General features: G+C 47.1%; 1 protein-coding gene across 5 annotated transcripts; it reads left to right on the plus strand.

Moving 5' to 3' along the window:
* Positions 1-1,828: 1,828 nt before the first annotated feature.
* On the plus strand, positions 1,829-19,282 carry SALL2 (spalt like transcription factor 2). Of its 5 annotated transcripts, none has more exons than XM_053595098.1 (3): positions 1,924-2,190; positions 14,674-17,492; positions 17,947-19,282. In XM_053595098.1, exons 1-3 carry the CDS (start codon positions 2,118-2,120, stop codon positions 17,998-18,000), a joined length of 2,946 nt encoding a protein of 981 aa, XP_053451073.1. In that variant the 5' UTR covers positions 1,924-2,117; the 3' UTR covers positions 18,001-19,282. The 5 variants fall into 5 exon arrangements, with proteins under 5 accessions (XP_053451071.1, XP_053451073.1, XP_053451074.1 ...); XM_053595099.1 differs by having other exon boundaries at positions 14,674-17,491; positions 18,115-19,282; XM_053595100.1 differs by lacking the exon at positions 1,924-2,190 and adding an exon at positions 13,958-14,287 and having other exon boundaries at positions 14,674-17,491; positions 18,115-19,282.
* Positions 19,283-19,737: the final 455 nt, after the last annotated feature.

The raw sequence follows: 19,737 nt of genomic DNA on the forward strand, positions 1-19,737 counted from the left end.
GGGAGAAAAATAGGAAAAGATGAAGATGGTTACAATTTAGAAAAGAGACAAATGTAGACCCCCAAATCTGTCTGCTTGGAGATTTCATGGACTCCTGAAAGAAGCAAGACCAAAACCGTTGGCTGAGAGTGACCAGACTCTGAGTCTATTTCATTGAGGAAAGTACAAGCTTTCCTGGACTCAATGTCCCCATTTCCACTGCAGTAGTCCAGTAATAAATAATGGCACCTGTCTACCACAGGAAAGTTAACAGTATTCTTAGCAATCAGAAACAAGAATTCCAAAGCAGGAATGGGAATGTGAGGAAGCCTCTCAGGGTCCTGACAGCAAAGGACAGGAAAAATAATTCAGTGAACTTCAAAGAAAAGATCAGAGCACTTCCCCAAACTCCTCGGATGTGAGTACCTGCCTCAGTTATCACCAGCACCTCTCCTACCTCATTACTGTCTTCCTCCCCCTTCCTTAGTATTGCCTAGCTAGCCTGGACTTGCATAAGAGAAGAAATACACAGACCTTCAAATCTGCATCTAAAGCTGTAGGTGAGCTTTTCTTTTCTCTGAAGATACTGCCAGCAGAGATTTACATCACTAAACTTAAAAGCAGAAAATAATCCACTTTTCTAATTGATGGTGTTTCAGATGCTATCTCATCTCAGCCAAAAGGGTAAAAGATAAATAATGTTAAAAGAAAGGGACCCAGGCATTATAGCTAGAAGGTAAGGCACATCTAAAATATTTTATGCCCAAAGTAGCTCAGTATTACTCAAATTTAGGTAGGAACAACATAGCCAGAAGTTAAAGAACAATAAATGAATAACCTTTAGTGTACAGACTGAGCAGGAGATACCTGGTTGTTTGCCAAATAATGTATTGTTGAGATGGAGGAATTCTTAAAGGTCCAAGCTCCTATCCACAAGGAAATCCTCTAAACACAATCCTTGACAAGTATCTCCAGCCTCTGTGTGAACACATCACAGACAGTTCACAAACTTACTAGAGAGTCCATCACACTTTTAAAAAGATTCTTTATATTGAGCTAGAGGTACCTCCTTGCAGCTTCCACTAAAGCTGAAATCCCTTCAATCCTAAGAATTGGGCAGGATTGGGAGAGACAGAAGGCCACTGGTCTGGTCACTATTTTAAATGAGATTCCCTAAGATCAATCACTTTTTTCCATGCTAGCACCATGCTAGCATGGTGGCATATTGGGTCTTTACCAACATAGAGAAAAGAATGCTAGGTTACTATCAGATGCACTTAGATTCCAGGCTTGTCTCTGGTACATCACAGCTGTGCAACCTTGAAAAGGTTACTTAACCTCACTGAGCCTTTTGATTCATCTATAAAAGGGATCATGGGAATGGGGATCAATAGGAACAGTAAAACCTGCTGTGCTCATTTCAGAGTTGTAAAATTTAAAATAAGTCACGTAAGTGAAAATATTCTACGAATTATAAAGAGCTATCCATATGTTAAGTTATGTTGTAGTAACTGTCCATCATTATTCAATCTTTTTGCCAACCTTTCGTACCCCTATTTTCCACTGGAAGTAGCTGACTTTTTTTGCCTCATTATCAGGATATATCACAAAATTCACATTTCAGGTTATATCCCTGAAGCAGCCACATTATCAAACACAGGGGCATAGAATTATGAAAGAACCAAAATACACCCTGAAGATTTTGGAAGAAGAGTTAGAAAAACAAGCATGGGACAGTCTCCCAAGAGACAGCACAGGGAGAGGCCTGGAGCCCTGGCAGGGAGGAGAGGGTTAAATCCTTTCCTCTGCAGTACAAAAGAAAAGAGTGTGCGGAAAGATTAGGATTTTTGCTTTTACAATGGGAGCTGCAGAAGCATAGGGAAGAAGCTGAAGAAAAAAAGGGGGCGTCTCCCCTTTAAAGACTTGAAAAGATTGAGAGAGAAAGAGAGAGAGAGTCAAGAACAGTGAGTCAGAGAGAGTCTGTCTCTGCAAAAGGAGAACATCTCTGCTTCACAGTGATTTGCACTGGGAGAGAGGCATCAATTGGCTTCAGACCCAAGGGGGAGACTGGACCAGGTCACCCCGGTTAAGACTCAGTGAGCGTTGCCCCTCCCTCTCCCACCTCTCTCCACCCGGGAATGTCTCGGCGAAAGCAGCGGAAACCTCAGCAGTTAATCTCGGACTGCGAAGGTCCCAGCCTGTCTGAGAACGGTGGGTGCCTGGGGAGGGCTGGGGGGCCCCTGAATCCCAAGCCGGTGTGGGTCAGGCCAGGGCAAGGGGAGGGCACTCGGGCCATGGGCGAAACCAGGAGGGTGGACTTAGTCATTGGGGTTTTGAAGGAATTGAGATGCAGGGAGTAAAGAAATGACCTGCTCTGGGGAGAAGCCCCTCCAGGCTTTCCTGTACTTGAGATTGATTCTGTTTGTGTTTTCCTTGTTTTTCTCTGGATGAAATGGAGTTTTCAAACTGCCTCTGTCTCCCCACCCAAGAGTTTTCTCCGCAGGTCCCCCTTTGCTCACTGGTCTTTGTGCTGTTGCTAAGTAACGTCCTCAGACCTGAAGACCGTCTCTTAGGGGTGGGATTTTCCCCCCTTTTCTTTCTGGAGAGTTGGGTTGCAAGAGAATGAATTGGATAAACGTGAAGTTTCCCCTGAGGGAGAAGAGAAAAAAGTTTCTCATTGTTGGGATAAACTGAGCTGATCAGAGCTCCCAGAGGGAAAGAGCTAATGTCGGTCAGAATGCGGCCTGGTTTGGGGTGTATATCCGTGTCACCTGTAGGAGAACTGGAGGACGGGTCTGGAAGAGAGGCTTAGATTTTTGCTTTAAGGGAGGCCAAGCCAAAAATAAATAAATATATAAATAAAGTCCAGGGTAACATACTCGTTAATACATGCATGTCATTTTATGAGAATATTATGTTTTTAAACAGCAACACATTTCCTTTATGAGGAGAATAAGTGTACATATTCTTATAACATTCCAGTAAGCGAGAGAGGCAGACAATAGAGCAAGGACATTATTGAAAAGTAATATTTTCCAGAGTCTCAGGAACAGTTAGAGGCATAATCAAGACAAAAATTAGATTTCCTGATGTGCAGGGCTAGTAGTGCCCATTCAACTATATCAGGGTTTTCCAAACGTGCTTGATTGTGAGCACCTCTGACCTAGGGTCTGGGAATCTGTATCTTTGTAAGTGTCCAGGAAATTCTTAGGATCACGAGAGTTTGGGATATACTTGTCAGTGGTATGGCTACCTATGTCACACTGTGGAAATCTAGAAGTCCTGGCTGAGGGATCACGTATTTATTTAGCATACGATTGAAATACCCAACAGTGAAGTATAAGATCAAGCACAAGAGTTCAGAGTTTCGAGATTGGCTTTCAGCCACACCTTGCATCTCCACTTGGTTAGCTGTGCAACCTTGGTTGGTTCAAGTTGCCTCTCTATGCCTCAGTTTCCTCATCTGTAAAAGAGAAATGAATGTATATTCTAACTACCTCATTAGGTGGTTTTGAGAATTGAAATGAGTTAATATGTGGAAAGCTCTTGGGAAAATGCCAGCATAAACAAGGGCTTAATACATGTAGTAAAGTACCTAGTGTAAGTACTTAATATATGAGAGTATTGCTCTTATTATCATTATATGTGAGTTCAATGGCACTTCCTGCAAATGCTGAAATATGACCAAAGTTCAGAAACCTCTTGGCAAATTTCAGCTTTTCTTTATGAGATATGTGCCTTGAAAAGCTCTAGGATAGCATTATGTGGTGATTAAAACTAATCATGGATTAAACTTGCCTTTCCACCTGTTGTAAAAAAAAAAAGGACTTGAAGTCAAATCATTGCTCCATATGCTATGAAACAGCCTTAACAGACATACTATGTTTGGGGTAGAACACAACCTCCCCAAATATCTGTTTTGCTGGGATCCTACTGTGCCCATATTTAGAGGTTCTGGGGTGGTGGCATCCTCTCCTCCTGAGACACATTAACCCTCCTTAATGCCACTATAGGCCGGATGTTTCTTCCTTGTGCTCTACAGGAGACTTCCCCTAGAGCCTCAGAGTTGCCGCAGTTCTGAGCCCCTGCTGGTTTGAGCATGGAACTATGTTGAACACCACCCCCCCCACCTTCTAAGAAGCATCCTCTCCTCTCCTTCCTACTTCTCCCATCTGCTCACCCATTCCCTGTGCCACAGCCAAGGAAAAATGTTCTGTGAGAGAGTCAAAAGGTAGCTTTAGCAACTATCCTGAATGGATTCTCAAGCCCTTTGAGATATAGGTCTCACTTGGAGACCTGGGAGCCCATAAATAACATAGAAACAGTAATAGTTTAAACCCAATGGCAGCTGAAATCTCGCCTTTGAGCTATTAAAGAGGGAACCTAATGTTAGGAACAAGAAAGCAGTATTTACCTCTGTTAAGATCTGCCTTTAAAAAGGCTAAAGGTTTTCTTATCAGAATTCACCAGAGAATCCAGGTGAATTCTGTAATCCTAGCACTCTGGGAGGCTGAGGCAGGTACATTGCTTGAGCTTAGGAGATCAAGACCAGCCTGAGCAAGAGACAGACCTCATCTCTAAAAAGTAGAAAACCTAGCCAGGTATTGTGCAGGCACCTGTAGTCCCAGCTACTCAGGAGGCTGAAGCAAGAGAATCACTTGAATCTTGAACCCAGGAGTTTGAGGTTTGCTGTGAGCTATGACAGTAGAGCACTCTACACTGGGTTACAGAGTGAGACTCTGTCTCAAAAAAAAGAATTCCCCAGAGAGCGAAAGATCGTAGGCCACATGGATAATTTGGAGTGTTATTGGGTCTCACTCCAAGTGAGATGAGGTGGCTGTATTTGATCATGTCTAAATTTTTTCCACCTCTTATAAGCTTACAAAACGTAAATTTCTTATTGCCTGCATTTTCTGGACAGGGTTTCTATTACTTGTATGATCTTTAGGTATCTGGTTTTTCCTTCCGCCTCAGAACATGCTCCACAGGTAGGTAGGGAGGGCTCATATTTAGGGACACACTGTATACCATTTAAGTACCTGTGAAATTATGGACATCATCACCAGCATCAGCTGACCTCTATTTAGTAGTCTAGGATGCCACTAGTGTTTTCAGGAGTCTGGTGCCTTCTTTTAAGCAGTGTTTACCATATATGACAAGCAAATGCTAAGCCTTTGTTGCGCATTTTAAAAATCCTCATGTTTTGCTTAGAAGATTCACAAGTTGAGGGCTGCGCCTGTGGCTCAGTCGGTAAGGCGCCAGCCCCATATACCGAGGGTGGCGGGTTCAAACCCGGCCCCGGCCAAACTGCAACAAAAAAATAGCCGGGCGTTGTGGCGGGCGCCTGTAGTCCCAGCTACTCGCGAGGCTGAGGCAAGAGAATCGCTTAAGCCCAGGAGTTGGAGGTTGCTGTGAGCTGTGTGATGCCATGGCACTCTACCGAGGGCCATAAAGTGAGACTCGGTCTCTACAAAAAAAAAAAAAAAGAAGAAGATTCACAAGTTGAAAAGAAAACAAAGAAATTTTAAAACCCCCAAAGCCCTGGCCCAGCGCAGTGGCTCAGGCCTGTAATCCCAGCACTCTGGGAGGCCGAGGCGGGTGGATTGCCTGAGCAAAAGTGAGATCCCGTCTCTACTAAAAATAGAAAAACTGAGGCAAGAGGATCGTTTGAACCCAAGTTGTAAGTTGCTATGAACTATGATACCACGACACTCTACCCAGGGCGATAGCCTGTCTCAAAAACAAAACAAACAAAAAAAACCCCCTCATGTCTGCAATGATCTAAGACATCACCAAGAAACAGTCTGAAAAAACCTATTTTCCAGCCCTGTTTTTGCTCAGTTTCCCTGACCAGAACAACAAAATCTAACAGAATAGTTATTGCACATGGGTAACCCATAGGAAATAGTCTATTTATTTAAAAACTCTGGAGAGAAAAAAAAATTCTCTCTCCCCTACAGAGTCTAGAAATCTGGATTAGAGAACATAAGGGATTTGACTGGGGAAAATGCAAACTAGTACATCTGGGAAATAAAGGAAATAATCAGAAACCCAGATATTTAGTGAGAAGGAGAAACCAGGACAATAGCCAAACATATCTAAAAGGAGAGAAGAGAGTACTTTCGATGGAAGTTGCCAGACAGCAAGACCAACAAAAGAGGGAAAGAAGGCAAAAATAAAGTTTTTTGTTTTTTTGAGAGAGTCTAGCTCGTAACAACCTCAAACTCTTGGGCTCAAGTGATTCTCTTGCCTCAGCCTCCCAAGCAGCTGGCACTACAGGTGCCCGCCACAGCACCTGGCTATTTTTACAGATAGGGTCTTGCTCTTGGTCAGGTTGAACCCATAAGCTCAGGTGATCCACCCACTCAGTCTCCCAGAATGCTAGGATTACGGGCTTGAGCCCCTGGGGCACCTGGTCGAAAGTAGAGTTTTGAGGGCTCTTTTCTCTTTACTCTTGGAAATGGAAAGCTTCATCCCTCAGGGCAATTGAGCCCTGGGCCACTCAGCCCTAGGTATCCCCCAAGTATAAAATAACTCAGACCTAATATAGGAGAGCACTGGATAAGCAAGGCAAAAACTTGGTTTTCATTTCAGCTTAGATCTTGAAGGTAAGTCCTTTCCTTGCCCAGAGTTTCAGCTTTTGACCTTTAATGGCAACATTTATTGTTGCTCAGTGAGTGGGGGCTGGCCTCATATACCAAGGGTGGCAGGTTTGAACCTGGCCCCAGGCAAACTGCAACAACAACAAAAAAAAATAGCCAGGCATTGTGGCGGGCACCTGTAGTCTCAGCTACTTGGGAGGCTGAGGCAAGAGAATTGCCTAAGTCCAGGAACTGGAGGTTGCTGTGAGCTGTGACGTCACAGCACTCTACCAAGGGTGACAAAGTGAGACTCTGTCTCTTAAAAAAAAAGAAAGTAACATTCATCACTAATATTTGTGGAACATTTAAGTATTGTGGTAGGCTCTTTTTTTTTTTTTTTTTTGTAGAGACAGAGTCTCACTGTACCGCCCTCGGGTAGAGTGCCGTGGCGTCACACGGCTCACAGCAACCCCCAACTCTTGGGCTTACGCGATTCTCCTGCCTCAGCCTCCCGAGCAGCTGGGACTACAGGCGCCCGCCACAACGCCCGGCTATTTTTTGTTGCAGTTTGGCCGGGGCTGGGCTTGAACCCATCACCCTCGGTATATGGGGCCGGCGCCCTACTCACTGAGCCACAGGCGCCACCCTTTTATTTTTATTTTTATTTATTTTATTGAGACAGAGTCTCACTATGTTGCCTCAGGTAGAGTGCTGTAGCATCACAGCTCACAGCAACCTCTAACTCCTGGGCTTAAGAGATTCTCTTGCCTCAGCCTCCCAAGTAGCTGGGATTACAGGAGCCCGCCGCAATGCCCAGCTATTTTTGTTGTTGTTGTTGCAGTTGACATTGTTGTTTAGCGGGCCCTGGCCGGTTGGAACCCACCAGCCTTGGTGTACGTGGCCGGCACCCTAACAACTGAGCTATGGGCACGGAGCCATGTGCTCTTTTTCTTTTTTTTTTTTTTGTAGAGACAGAGTTTCACTTTATGGCCCACAGTAGAGTGCCATGGCATCACACAGCTCACAGCAACCTCCAACTCCTGGGCTTAAGCGATTCTCTTGCCTCAGCCTCCCAAGTAGCTGGGACTACAGGCGCCCGCCACAACACCCAGCTATTTTTTGGTTGCAATTCAGCCGGGGCTGGGTTTGAACCCGCCACCCTTGGTATATGGGGTCGGCGCCTTACCGACTGAGCCACAGGCACCGCCCACCATGTGCTCTTTTTGCATTTCCTCTTTAATTCCTCCCAACTCCCCTATTATTACCCCCATTGAATTTTTAATGCAAAGTATATGTAACAGAATTTACCAATTTAACCCATTTTAAGTCTACAAATCAGTGGCATTAAGTACATTCACCATGTTGTCTAACCATTACCACTATCTATTTTCCAGAACATTTTCATCATCAAACAGAAACTTTGTATCCATAAACCATAAATCTCCGTTCTCCCATTCTACCCAGCCCCTGTTAGTCTCTATTCTGTTTTCTATCTCTATGAATTTACTAGTTCCAAATTAATGGAATTATATAATATTTGTCCTTTTATGTCTGGTTTATTTAAAAATTCATGTTGTAGCATGTATCAGAATTTCTTCCTTCTTATGGCTGTATATCCATTTTTTTTTTTGTAGAGACAGAGTCTCACTTTGTCGCCCTAGGTAGAGTGCTGTGGAGTCACAGCTCACAGCAACTTCCAGCTCTTAGGCTTAGGCGATTCTCTTGCCTCTTGCCTCAGCCTCTAGAGTAGCTGGGACTACAGATGCTTGCCATAACTCCCAGCTATTTTTTTATTGCAGTTTGGCCGGGGCCAGGTTCAAACCGGCTACCCTCGGTATATAGGGCCAGAGCCCTACTCACTGAGCCACAAGCACAGCCCTGTACATCCATTTTGAAAAGAGAACTCCAACCCCTCACTGCTAAATCAGACTGGCTTTAAAGCTAACTAAATAAATAAGTAAATAAATAAAAGAAATCCAAGTCTTGGAAAGATTAAGAAATTTCCCTAAGATCACAAAGATTAGAAAGTGTGAGAACTGGGACTTTAACTGAGGTCTGACTCACTATATACCATGAGAGGGTCAGATCTCTGAAGTCTTTTCAAGCTTCAGCATGGTATGAATCCATGTTAAATGTTGTGTCCTTTAATGTCAGAAAAAATTCCATTAAAACAGGTGGCACCTGTGGCTCAGTGAGTAGGGCACCCGCCCCATATACCAAGGATGGTGGGTTCAAACCCGGTCCTGGCCAAACTGCAACAAAGTAATAGCTGGGTGCGGTGGGCGCCTGTGGTCTCAGCTACTTGGGAGGCTGAGGCAGGAGAATCGGCTAAGCCCAAGAACTGGAGGTTGCTGTGAGCTGCCGTGCCAGAGCACTCTACCAAGAGTGACAAAGTGAGACTCTGTCTCTAAAAAAAAAAAAAAAAAAGATAAAAAAATAAAATAAAATAAATTCCATTAAAAATCCTTTTCTGGCTCAGTGCCCATAGTGCAGTGGTTACTGTGCCAGCAACATACACCGAGGTGGGTCTGAACCCTGCCCGGCCCAGCTAAACAACATTGACCCCTGCAACAAAAAGTAACCGGGCGTTGTGGTGGGCGCCTGTAGTCCTAGCTATTCGGGAGGCTGAGGCAAGAGAATCTCTTAAGCCCAAGAATTGGAGATTGCTGCGAGCTACAATGTCACAGCACTCTACCAAGGCAACATAGTGAGACTCTGTCTCAAAAAAAAAAAGACCTTTTCTATGTTTGATCTAAGACATTCATATTCTGGAAACAAATATCTTTTTCTCAGTAAGTAGGTGTAGAAATCATGGTGCTTCTTAGTCTGCTGTATTGCACAGGCCACAAGTGCAGTAGTAGGTGTGAATGCCAAAGGATTATGTGTGTGCATTCAGGAGAGAGCAGTGAGGAAGAGATGGTATACATCCCTAAGAAGTAATCTATAGCAGTAGTTACAAAATCAATTCGTATTTATGGAAGCTACCAATTAGCTTAGGCAAGTCCTTACACAAGTGTGCCTCGCTTCCTTAAGGGCTGGATGATGCCTGAACTCTGTAGATCAAAACCTTTCACCTTGCAATTAGAATTATGGCTAAATTACCAATTAAAATTTTAAAAAAGGGCCAGGCGTGGTGACTCATGCCTGTAATCCTAGCACTCTGGGAAGCTGAGGCCAGTGGATTGCCTGAGCTCATAGGTTCCAGACCAGCCTGAGCCAGAGCAAGACCCCCATCTCTGAAAATAGCCAAGTGTTGTGGCGGGTGCCTGTAGTCCTAGCTACTGGGGAGACTAAGGCAAGAGAACCGTTAGAGCCCAAGAGTTGGAGGTTGCTGTGAGATATGATACCACAGAACTCTATCAGGAGTGATAAAATGTCTGTCTCAATAAAATAAAATAAAATTTAAAAAGAAAGAAAGAAATACCACTCAAGGTGTAGATACCTGGAGGAAGGCAAGAGAGTAGCTTAAGCAGGGCACAGTGGCGCATGACTGTAATCCTAGCAGTCTGGGAGGCTGAGACAGGTGGATTGCCTGAGCTCAAGAGTTCGAGATCTGCCTGAACAAGAGCGAAACCCTGTTTCTGAAAATAGCCAGGCATTGTGGCAGGCGCCTGTAGTCCCAGGGAGGCTGAGGCAAGAGAATCGCTTGAGCCCAAGAGTTTGAGGTTGCTGTGAGCGATGGCACCATAGCACTCTACCTAGGGTGAAAAAGTAAAACTCTGTCTCACAAAAAACAAACAAAAAGAAAAACAATAGCTAAAATTTACAACCAGGCGTAAATTGCATCAAATCCTATTTGTGGAAGGAGATTTTTCCCCAGAAAAGGATAGAAGTGAGCTAAAGTGTGATTGTAGACAGAGTAGAGAGAAAGCCTGATGGGAAGATTTAGCACTGAGAACTCGCTTTGCCTGTCCTAATTTCAGCCTTGTAAGCTTTGTGAGGAGCATGGTGAAGGTTTGACGAGAAGGGCAGTTCTCTGACAACGTGGTTCTCATCGTTGGCTGTACATTGGGATCATCTAAGGAGGTTTACAAACATACTAATGCCTGAATCCTACTATTAGGAATTTTGCTTATTTCTTTTCCTTTCTTTCTTTTTTTTTTTTTTTTGAGACAGTTTCACTTTGTGGTCCTGGGTAGAGTGTCATGGTCATAGCTCACAGCAATCTCAAACTCCTGGGGCTCAAGTGATTGACTTGCCTCAGCCTCCTGAGTAAGCTGGGACAGCTGGGACTACAGGTGCCTGCCACGATGCCCAACTATTTTTAGAGACGGGGTCTCACGCTAGCTCAAGCTGGTCTCAAACTTGTGAGCCCAGGTGATCCAGTCTTGGCCTCCCAGAGTGCTGGGATTACAGGTGTATTCTTCTCTTTGTTCTTTCCAACCATCTCTCCCAAGCATAAAGCAGAAGTTTGATGGGGCACCAAGTTTGAGGGAAAGCCACTTGGTTTCCTTTTTCTTTGTCATTTCAGCTCTTCGTAAATTTAAACAAGCATCTCTGAATCTTAGTCCTGTATCCACCCCAGACTTTGCATGTGACTCAGGATAGCTTACCTCACCTTATCTGCTATCTAGGGACACCATTACCCATTTAGTTTATTCCTGTGTTTGTGACTTCATTCATGTCTGTATAAGAATCCTGCCCCCCTTTTTCAGGGTAGGCAGTGAGTGCAAAGTGCTCAGAAGTGGAGGGTTCCTCTTACAGCGGCTGTTGATCCATCACCTTTCACCAGGGACTAAATTTACCTTAAAGAAGAGTGTAGATCAAATTACGCATCAGAAAGCACGTTTCATTAAAGAGCAAGAAAGGGGACAGTGTTTCCCAGGAGAAGATGAAAAGAAAAGGATTTCTTTTCTTGTCAGAAGACCTGACAAAACAGCAACTGGATATCAAATGTTCAATGCTAATTAACAAATGCTTAGAAGAAAGGTTCTATCTGATTCCCTCTCCCTCACTAAGGCCAGAGAGCAAATGGCAGGTAGGAGCCACACAGGGTCCTTTCTCTAGCATTAGGAAAGCCATATAATGTTGACATGCTTGCTTGAGAAAGCATGGGACAGGAGTCAAAATTCTGAATGCTAGCGTCTCTGAATTACTGTGTGAACTTGGAAAAGTCACTTAACCTCTCCAAGCTTCAGTTTCCTTCTCTTTAAAAGATAAACTGCATTGCACTAAAGTGTGACTTGCCATAAGTGAAATAGACCCCCTTCTCCCTCATTTGTAAGGGGTAGGCCTAGAAGCAAAGCCCAGCTGTTTAGAACTATGATTCATAATTCTAAGTGTCTCTTGATTATCTGACACAATTCAGTAAAATGTCTTCAGTTAAAAAACACAGGTAAAATTTATGTTGGAAAGTAAAGTGGATGTTACTAATGTTTTAATTAGGCTGTTTTAATAACTCCCCACCCCCCAAAAGACTTTCTATCCTTCACATATGCCCATGATATTAGCTGACATCTTACCTCAAAAATTAATGGGATTAACAAGCAACATAAAAAACAAACCAAATTTTAGTATGTGTATATGAGGTTACTTTATTTTATTACTGAGAATGTAAATTCTCTAATTGACAACATTCAGGACTCCTTAAGCTTTAAAAAGTCCGGTTGTACCCATTCATATTATTTGTCAAAGTTTTGCAATTTTGTTTTTTTGTCCCTACAATATCTCTCTAAGGAAGATAGTACGTTACTATATATATATATATTCTTTTTTTTTTTTTTTGTGAGACAGAGCCTCAAGCTGTCACCCTGGGTAGAGTGCTGTAGCATCACAGCTCACAGCAACCTCCAACTCTTGGGCTTAAGTGATTGTCTTGCCTCAGCCTCCCAAGTAGCTAGGACTATAGGCGCCTGCCACAATGCCTGGCTATTTTTTTTTTTTGGTTGTAGTTGTCATTGTTGTTTGGCAGGCCTGCGCTGGATTCGAACCTGCCAGCTCTGGTGTATGTGGCTGGTGCCTTAGCTGCTTGAGCTATAGGCACTGAGCCCAGTTACAATATTACTACTTTATGAAAAGGGAAATGGTGGCATAGCATGATGTGACTAACCACCTTGCCTCAATTTACCAGCTGGGCAAGAATGGAACTGGAATTAGAACAATGTGGGTTTACTAATGTCTAGGCAAATCACAAAACCAAGGACTTGTGGTCACTTCCTGCATACAAGATAAAGTATTTTAGGAAGTGGGAAATCTTTTAGGGCTCATTTCTGTCTGGGCATGGTGGCTTATGGCCTATAATCCCAGCACATTGGAAGGCTGAGGCAGGAGGACTACTTGAGGCTAGAGGTGTGTTAGAGGCTGCACTGAGTTACGATTACATCACTCAACCTGAGGGACAGAACAAGACCCTGACTCTAAAATAATAAGAAAGAGGAAGAAAGGGAGGGAGGGAGGGAGGCAAGCTGATATAGTGGCAAGAACGCCTATAAAAGACTCATTTCAAGGTAAAAAGGGAATTCAGCCTACCTGGTCCAGGAGGCATCTTATCCTTACTTATCCTTTCTGAATAGGGGGCTGTCTCTGTAGTGGTGAGCCGACTTTGAAGCCAGGTTGGGGCTGAAGGGGGTTTTAGACAATGAAAGGCTATCTGGTAGGCCTACTGCATTTTCCTCATTGTTTCAGGAGGGCTTTCCTCCCCCCAGGTTAGAGCTGGATGGGCCTCCCTAGGCCGCCCACAGGCTAGTATCTCTCTCTAAACCCACTACCTTAACTGTGGGTTTAGAGAGCTGTTGAGAGAGGAGAATAGGGTACATGAGAAGATGGTCAGTAAGGGAAGTCTTCTCAAATGAGCATGAACTCTATAAATTAGGTTTTGGCTGGATGATCTCTGAAGTATCTTTTGCATTCAATTATTATTCTTGGGTAAGGGTGTGTGTGTGTGGGGGGAAGCAAAGAGACGCAGTGTGCTGCTGAGGGGAGTCCTGAATTGACGTCCTTGTAAATTCTACCTTGCAGCCGCCCAACCTGAGATACTTCGTAGAAAGTTGGGAGTAGAGAATTTTGGATTTGGGGGTGTGTGCTGGTGAGGAGGGAATGTTCTGAGCTCCCTCTTCCCCCCTGGTCCTCAGACCTCTGGAATCCACATTTTCCAGGCGCAGAGGATCCTTTATCCAAAGAAAAATAAGAGAAACCTATCGCCTTGCTCCATTGAACAGGGTTACGATTCCCACTGTGCCCCTTGAGCCTACGGGAGCGGGAGAGGGCAGGCCTGGGCAAAGACATCTGGAGATGGGGGGAGTTGGCCGAGTACAAGGAAAGGTGGACTCCCACCGTGCCTCATAGCACCTGTCGCGGAGCCTCCGGAAACTCTCCTGGGCTCTGCGCTCCCGCCCCGCACCCCAGCTTGCGCTCCCCGCTCCCGCCTCCTCCAGCTCCCGCCTCCCTCCCTGGCAGCTCCTCCCCATAAACTCCCCTCTTCACCAGCTCCACCTCCATCTCCCCTCTCCCAGCTTTCGCGCTCCAGCTCCTCCCCTCCTCCGCGCCTCCTAGCTCCCCTCCCCCTCTGCCGCTGCTCCCTGCCCCCGCCGCTGATCTCCATCTCCGCAGTCTGGGCCGCTGGGTGCAGAGGCTGCCGCAGCCCGGGCGGCCCGGGCCGCCTCCCTCTATCCTAATATCCATTGTCTGCCACCCCACCTGGCCCTCCACTTCCCCCACAACCATGGCGCAAGAAGCTGGGAGGAGCCCTCGTCTCGCGGGGCCCTGCGGGGAGCCAGCGGAGCTCAGAGGTGCGGTAGTGTCCCGCCGGGGCAGGCGTGGGGGTGGAGGGGATGCACTGGGTAAGGACTTTCAGTGGGCGGGATAAAATGCGCGATTCTCTGCGTAGGCCCCTGTCCTCACACCCATTGCATGCACTTGCTGGTGTCCTGGGGAAGGGAGGGTGACAGAGGCAAGGAGTAGCATGCTCTCGCCGCCCCCACCATCCCATGCAGGGCTGTCTTCTGTCCAGACGGTTAGGACTGAGCTCTATCTAGTCTTCTGCATGGCCTGATGTGAGCTCATTTCCCCACCCCCAACTAGCGGTTACTGGGCCCTGGGCTCATTGTGAATTACAGCCTCTGTATACCCAACCCCACCACACCACCCACGCTCTCTCTCCTTGTCTTCTCCCCAGGTGATGCTAGCGAGGAGGACCACCCCCAAGTCTGTGCCAAGTGCTGCGCACAATTCACTGACCCAACTGAATTCCTCGCCCACCAGAAGGCATGTTCTACTGAGCCTCCTGTAATGGTGATAATTGGGGGCCAGGAAAACCCCAACAACTCTTCAGCCTCCTCTGAACCACAGCTGGAGGGTCACAGTAGTCCCCAGGTCATGGATACAGAGCACAGCAATCCCCCCGATGGTGGCTCCTCTGTGCCCACAGATCCCACCTGGGGCCCAGAGCGGAGAGGAGAGGAGTCTTCAGGGCATTTCCTGGTCGCTGCCACAGGTACAGCGGCTGGGGGAGGCGGGGGCCTGATCTTGGCCAGTCCCAAGCTGGGAGCAACCCCATTACCTCCAGAATCTACCCCTGCACCTCCTCCTCCACCACCTCCCCCTCCACCCCCAAGTATAGGCAGCAGCCACTTGAACATTCCCCTGATCTTGGAAGAGCTCCGGGTGCTGCAGCAGCGGCAGATCCACCAGATGCAGATGACGGAGCAAATCTGCAGGCAGGTGCTCCTGCTTGGCTCCTTAGGCCAGACAGTGGGCACCCCTGCCAGTCCCTCAGAGCTACCTGGGACAGGGACAGCCTCTTCTACCAAGCCCCTGCTACCACTCTTTAGCCCCATCAAGCCTGTCCAAACTGGCAAGACACTGGCATCTTCTTCCACCTCCTCCTCCTCTTCCTCAGGGGCAGAAACACCCAAGCAGGCTTTCTTCCACCTTTACCACCCACTGGGATCACAGCATCCTTTCTCTGCTGGAGGGGTTGGGCGAAGCCACAAGCCCACTCCTGCCCCCTCCCCAGCCTTGCCAGGCAGCACAGATCAGCTGATTGCCTCACCTCATCTGACATTCCCGAGCACCACTGGACTCCTGGCAGCACAGTGTCTTGGGGCAGCCCGAGGCCTGGAGGCTGCTGCCTCCCCAGGGCTCCTAAAGCCAAAGAATGGAAGTGGTGAGCTGGGCTTTGGAGAAGTGATGGGTCCCTTGGAGAAGCCTGGTGGAAGGCACAAATGCCGCTTCTGTGCCAAAGTATTTGGCAGTGACAGTGCCCTGCAGATCCATCTTCGTTCCCACACGGGTGAGAGGCCCTATAAGTGCAATGTCTGTGGCAACCGCTTTACCACCCGCGGCAACCTCAAAGTTCATTTTCACCGGCATCGTGAGAAGTACCCGCACGTGCAGATGAACCCACACCCTGTGCCAGAGCACCTAGACTATGTCATCACTGGCAGCGGCCTGCCTTATGGTATGTCCGTGCCACCAGAGAAGGCAGAGGAGGAGGCAGCCACTCCAGGTGGAGGTGTCGAACGCAAGCCTCTGGTGGCTTCCACTACAGCACTCAGTGCCACGGAGAGCCTGACGCTACTCTCCACTGGTGCAGGCACAGCCACAGCTCCGGGGCTCCCTGCTTTCAATAAGTTTGTGCTCATGAAAGCAGTGGAGCCCAAGAGTAAAGCTGATGAAAACACTCCTCCAGGGAGTGAGGGCTCCGCCATCAGTGGGGTGACAGAAAGTGGCCCAGCAACCCGTATGCAGCTAAATAAGCTGGTGACTTCGCTACCAAGCTGGGCACTGCTTAGCAACCACTTCAAGTCCACTGGCAGCTTCCCCTTCCCCTATGTGCTAGAGCCCTTGGGAGCCTCACCCTCTGAGACATCGAAGCTGCAGCAACTGGTAGAAAAGATTGACCGACAAGGAGCTGTGGCAGTGGCCTCTACTGCCTCAGGAGCTCCCACCACCTCTGCCCCTATACCTTCTTCCTCAGGTTCATGTGGACCTAATCAATGTGTCATCTGCCTCCGGGTACTGAGCTGTCCCCGGGCCCTACGCCTGCATTATGGCCAACATGGAGGTGAGCGACCCTTCAAATGCAAAGTGTGTGGGAGAGCTTTCTCCACAAGGGGCAATCTACGTGCACATTTCGTGGGTCACAAGGCCAGTCCAGCAGCCCGGGCCCAGAACTCCTGCCCCATCTGCCAGAAGAAGTTCACCAATGCTGTCAGTCTGCAGCAGCACGTTCGGATGCACCTGGGGGGTCAGATCCCCAATGGTAGTACCACACTCTCTGAAGGTGGAGGAGCTGCCCAGGAGAATGGCTCTGAGCAATCTGTAGTCTCTGGGGCAGGGAGCTTTCCCCAGCAGCCGTCTCAGCAGCCATTACCTGAAGAAGAGTTGTCTGAGGAAGAGGAGGAAGATGAGGAAGAAGAGGAAGATGTGACTGATGAAGATTCCCTGGCAGGGAGAGGTTCAGAGAGTGGAGGTGAGAAGGCAATATCAGTGCGAGGTGATTCAGAAGAGGCATCAGGGGCAGAGGAGGAAGTGGGGACAGTGGTAGCAACAGCCGCAGCTGGGAAGGAGATGGACAATAATGAGAAAGCAACTCAACAGTCTTCTCTGCCACCACCACCACCACCTAACAGCCTGGATCAGCCTCAGTCAATGGAGCAGGGAAGTAGTGATGTTTCAGGAGGCAAGGAAGAGGGGGGCAAACCGGAGAGGAGCTCAAGCCCAAAGTTAGCTCTCACCCCAGAAGGGGAGGGCACCAGCACCACCTTGGTGGAGGAGCTGAGCTTGCAGGAAGCAATGAGAAAGGAGCCGGGAGAGAGCAGCAGCAGGAAGACCTGTGAAGTGTGTGGCCACTCCTTTCCCACCCAGGCAGCTCTGGAGGAGCATCAGAAGACCCACCCCAAGGAAGGGCCACTCTTCACTTGTGTCTTCTGCAGACAGGGCTTTCTGGAGCGGGCTACCCTCAAGAAGCATATGCTGTTGGCTCACCACCAGGTACAGCCCTTTGCACCCCATGGCCCTCAGAATATTGCTGCTCTTTCCTTGATCCCTGGTTGTTCACCTTCCATCACTTCCCCAGGGCTCTCCCCCTTTCCCCGGAAAGATGACCCCACAATTCCATGAGCCTGTTTACCGTACCTGCTGCCCTTTGACCCAGGCAGCAGAAACTGAGAGCTCCACAGAAGGAACTCTTAAGATTTAGGAGCCTTTATTTTTGTCTTCTCCTCTGAGTTCTTCCAGCTGTGTCCCTAATGGCTTTTCTCTAGTCCCTTCTTAGAGCTTGGAAATTATTATGCTTACAAGGGGATGGCCCCCTGAGGAATTTGTCCCCTCTTCATTCTGAGGAAAACAGACTCTCTACAGCTTTCACATTCTCAAGGGGAACCCTCTTCAGTTTCCCTGGGGTGACCCTCCCTCTCCTCTTTCCTTCTCCCTTTCCCTTTGGCAGGTGCACCTGAGCACCCACATTTGGAATTGCAGCCCAGCCCAAAGGGGCTGGTAGCTGTCTCGGGGGGGGCACAGCACCACTCCTCTCTGGTGACCAGGTCAACCTGCAGGACTTCTTGTCCCAGGACCTTTCTACTCAGCTGGTGAGGGTAGGTCCCCTATCTCTCTGGAACCAGTATGTGGCTTTCCTGTCAAGTGGCCTGCCCACTAAACCCTGGAGTTCCAGCTCCACTTCCACTGTCACTTCAAGCTTGGCCTCACCAGTGCTGTTTAGCCCAGGAACTGTGGCTGGGAAGGTACCTCCAACAACAGAATCCAGAGAGGCCAAGGGGAAGACAGCCCCCCTCCTCCTATTTCAGCCTCCTGCCTCCTGCCTCTCAGCACCTGAGAAGCCCATCATAGACAATAACAAATTGTACATTCCTTCTCCTGCCTCCTGCTCCAGAAGGTGCCATCAGTGAAGATGTTCCAGTAATTGGTGGTTCACTCCTAGGAGGTAGAGAGAAATGAAGGGCATAGAACAATTTTCCCAGCAAATCCCTTGATGGTCGCATTAAGTACGGCAAAGATGTTGGTTGGTCAGTATGCCAAGACACCTCCAGCTTAGCATGCATCATGGCCTCTTAAAGTTGAGAAACAAGCTGATTTCTTGCCAAGAGGTCTCCAATGGGATATTTTGGGAAACGTAAAGTTAGTTTTCCTATCTTTTAAATGAACATTGTTGGTGAGGGTGCTTGAAGTAACGAGGGAGAGTTGAGGAATGTTACTAAAGCATAGAACTTGCTGGGAACCTATGTGATTAAGAAAGGGACCTGATGGAAAGGAGGGGACCTCAATTCTTGTGAATGTGGATATTTTCATGCATATTCTTTTGGGCTAATAGTAACATAGTGTGCAGCAGTGCACTAGAGATCATGGGAATTTCCTAGCACTAGTGTGCTTCTAGTTTTAGATAACTCCACCCATTATTCCCTGGTCCCTTGTACTTCCTCATGTTCCTCTCTCAAGACCTCTTTCCTCCCCATTTTGCCTATCCCTGAGGTGGGGCTGGTGTTTTTACCACTGTCTGGTTCATAGAGTCCCAGACTTTGGGGGATGAGTTCCAGGTGGTATCCTCCCTGCCTCGTAATAAGATGTAGTATTTACTCTTAACATAGGATCATTTGGAACAGGAGTTCTGAGGAGGAGAGAGTGAGGGTTTGCTGTTGACTAATTTGAATGATGGTGTCTCCTCCAAAGTTGTAGGCTCCAGAGCTTCCTAACATAATTAACTGTTAAGAACAGACAGGGGAGATATTAGTGTCTTTCCCTCCATCATTAAAGGTGTTTTGACCAAATATTTGTGTTTCTCCTTATTTCATGATTAAATAGCCAGCTGGGGTGTGATATGGGCATTCCCTAACATTGAGACTCCTTTCCCACCACATCTCCTGCCAAAGCTGAACATATGGTGTTGAAATATTTAATTTATTCAGCGTTGTCCTAAAACAACCTTCAGCTAATGTAATTTCTTGGTGGAGTTTGTGTTCTCAAAAGGCAGGGACTTGCCCAGTGTGCCCAGTCATTATTTAGGATGTTTTCTCTTTGCCTAGATTTTTTTCACCACCAGGCTGTGTTCTGCTTTGTTTTGTTTGGACATTGAAAGCTGTGTCTTTATCAGTCATTCCCAAATCTCAGGCTAGCCTACTGACATCAGTGAATCTGTAGAAACAATGTGAATTAAACTCGACAATCCTTGAGATCTGATGTTATAATCAGAAAGAAAAAAAGAGTATTCCAATAATAATAATAA

Source organism: Nycticebus coucang, chromosome 6 (assembly GCF_027406575.1).
Source record: "Nycticebus coucang isolate mNycCou1 chromosome 6, mNycCou1.pri, whole genome shotgun sequence".
NCBI lineage: Eukaryota > Metazoa > Chordata > Mammalia > Primates > Lorisidae > Nycticebus > Nycticebus coucang.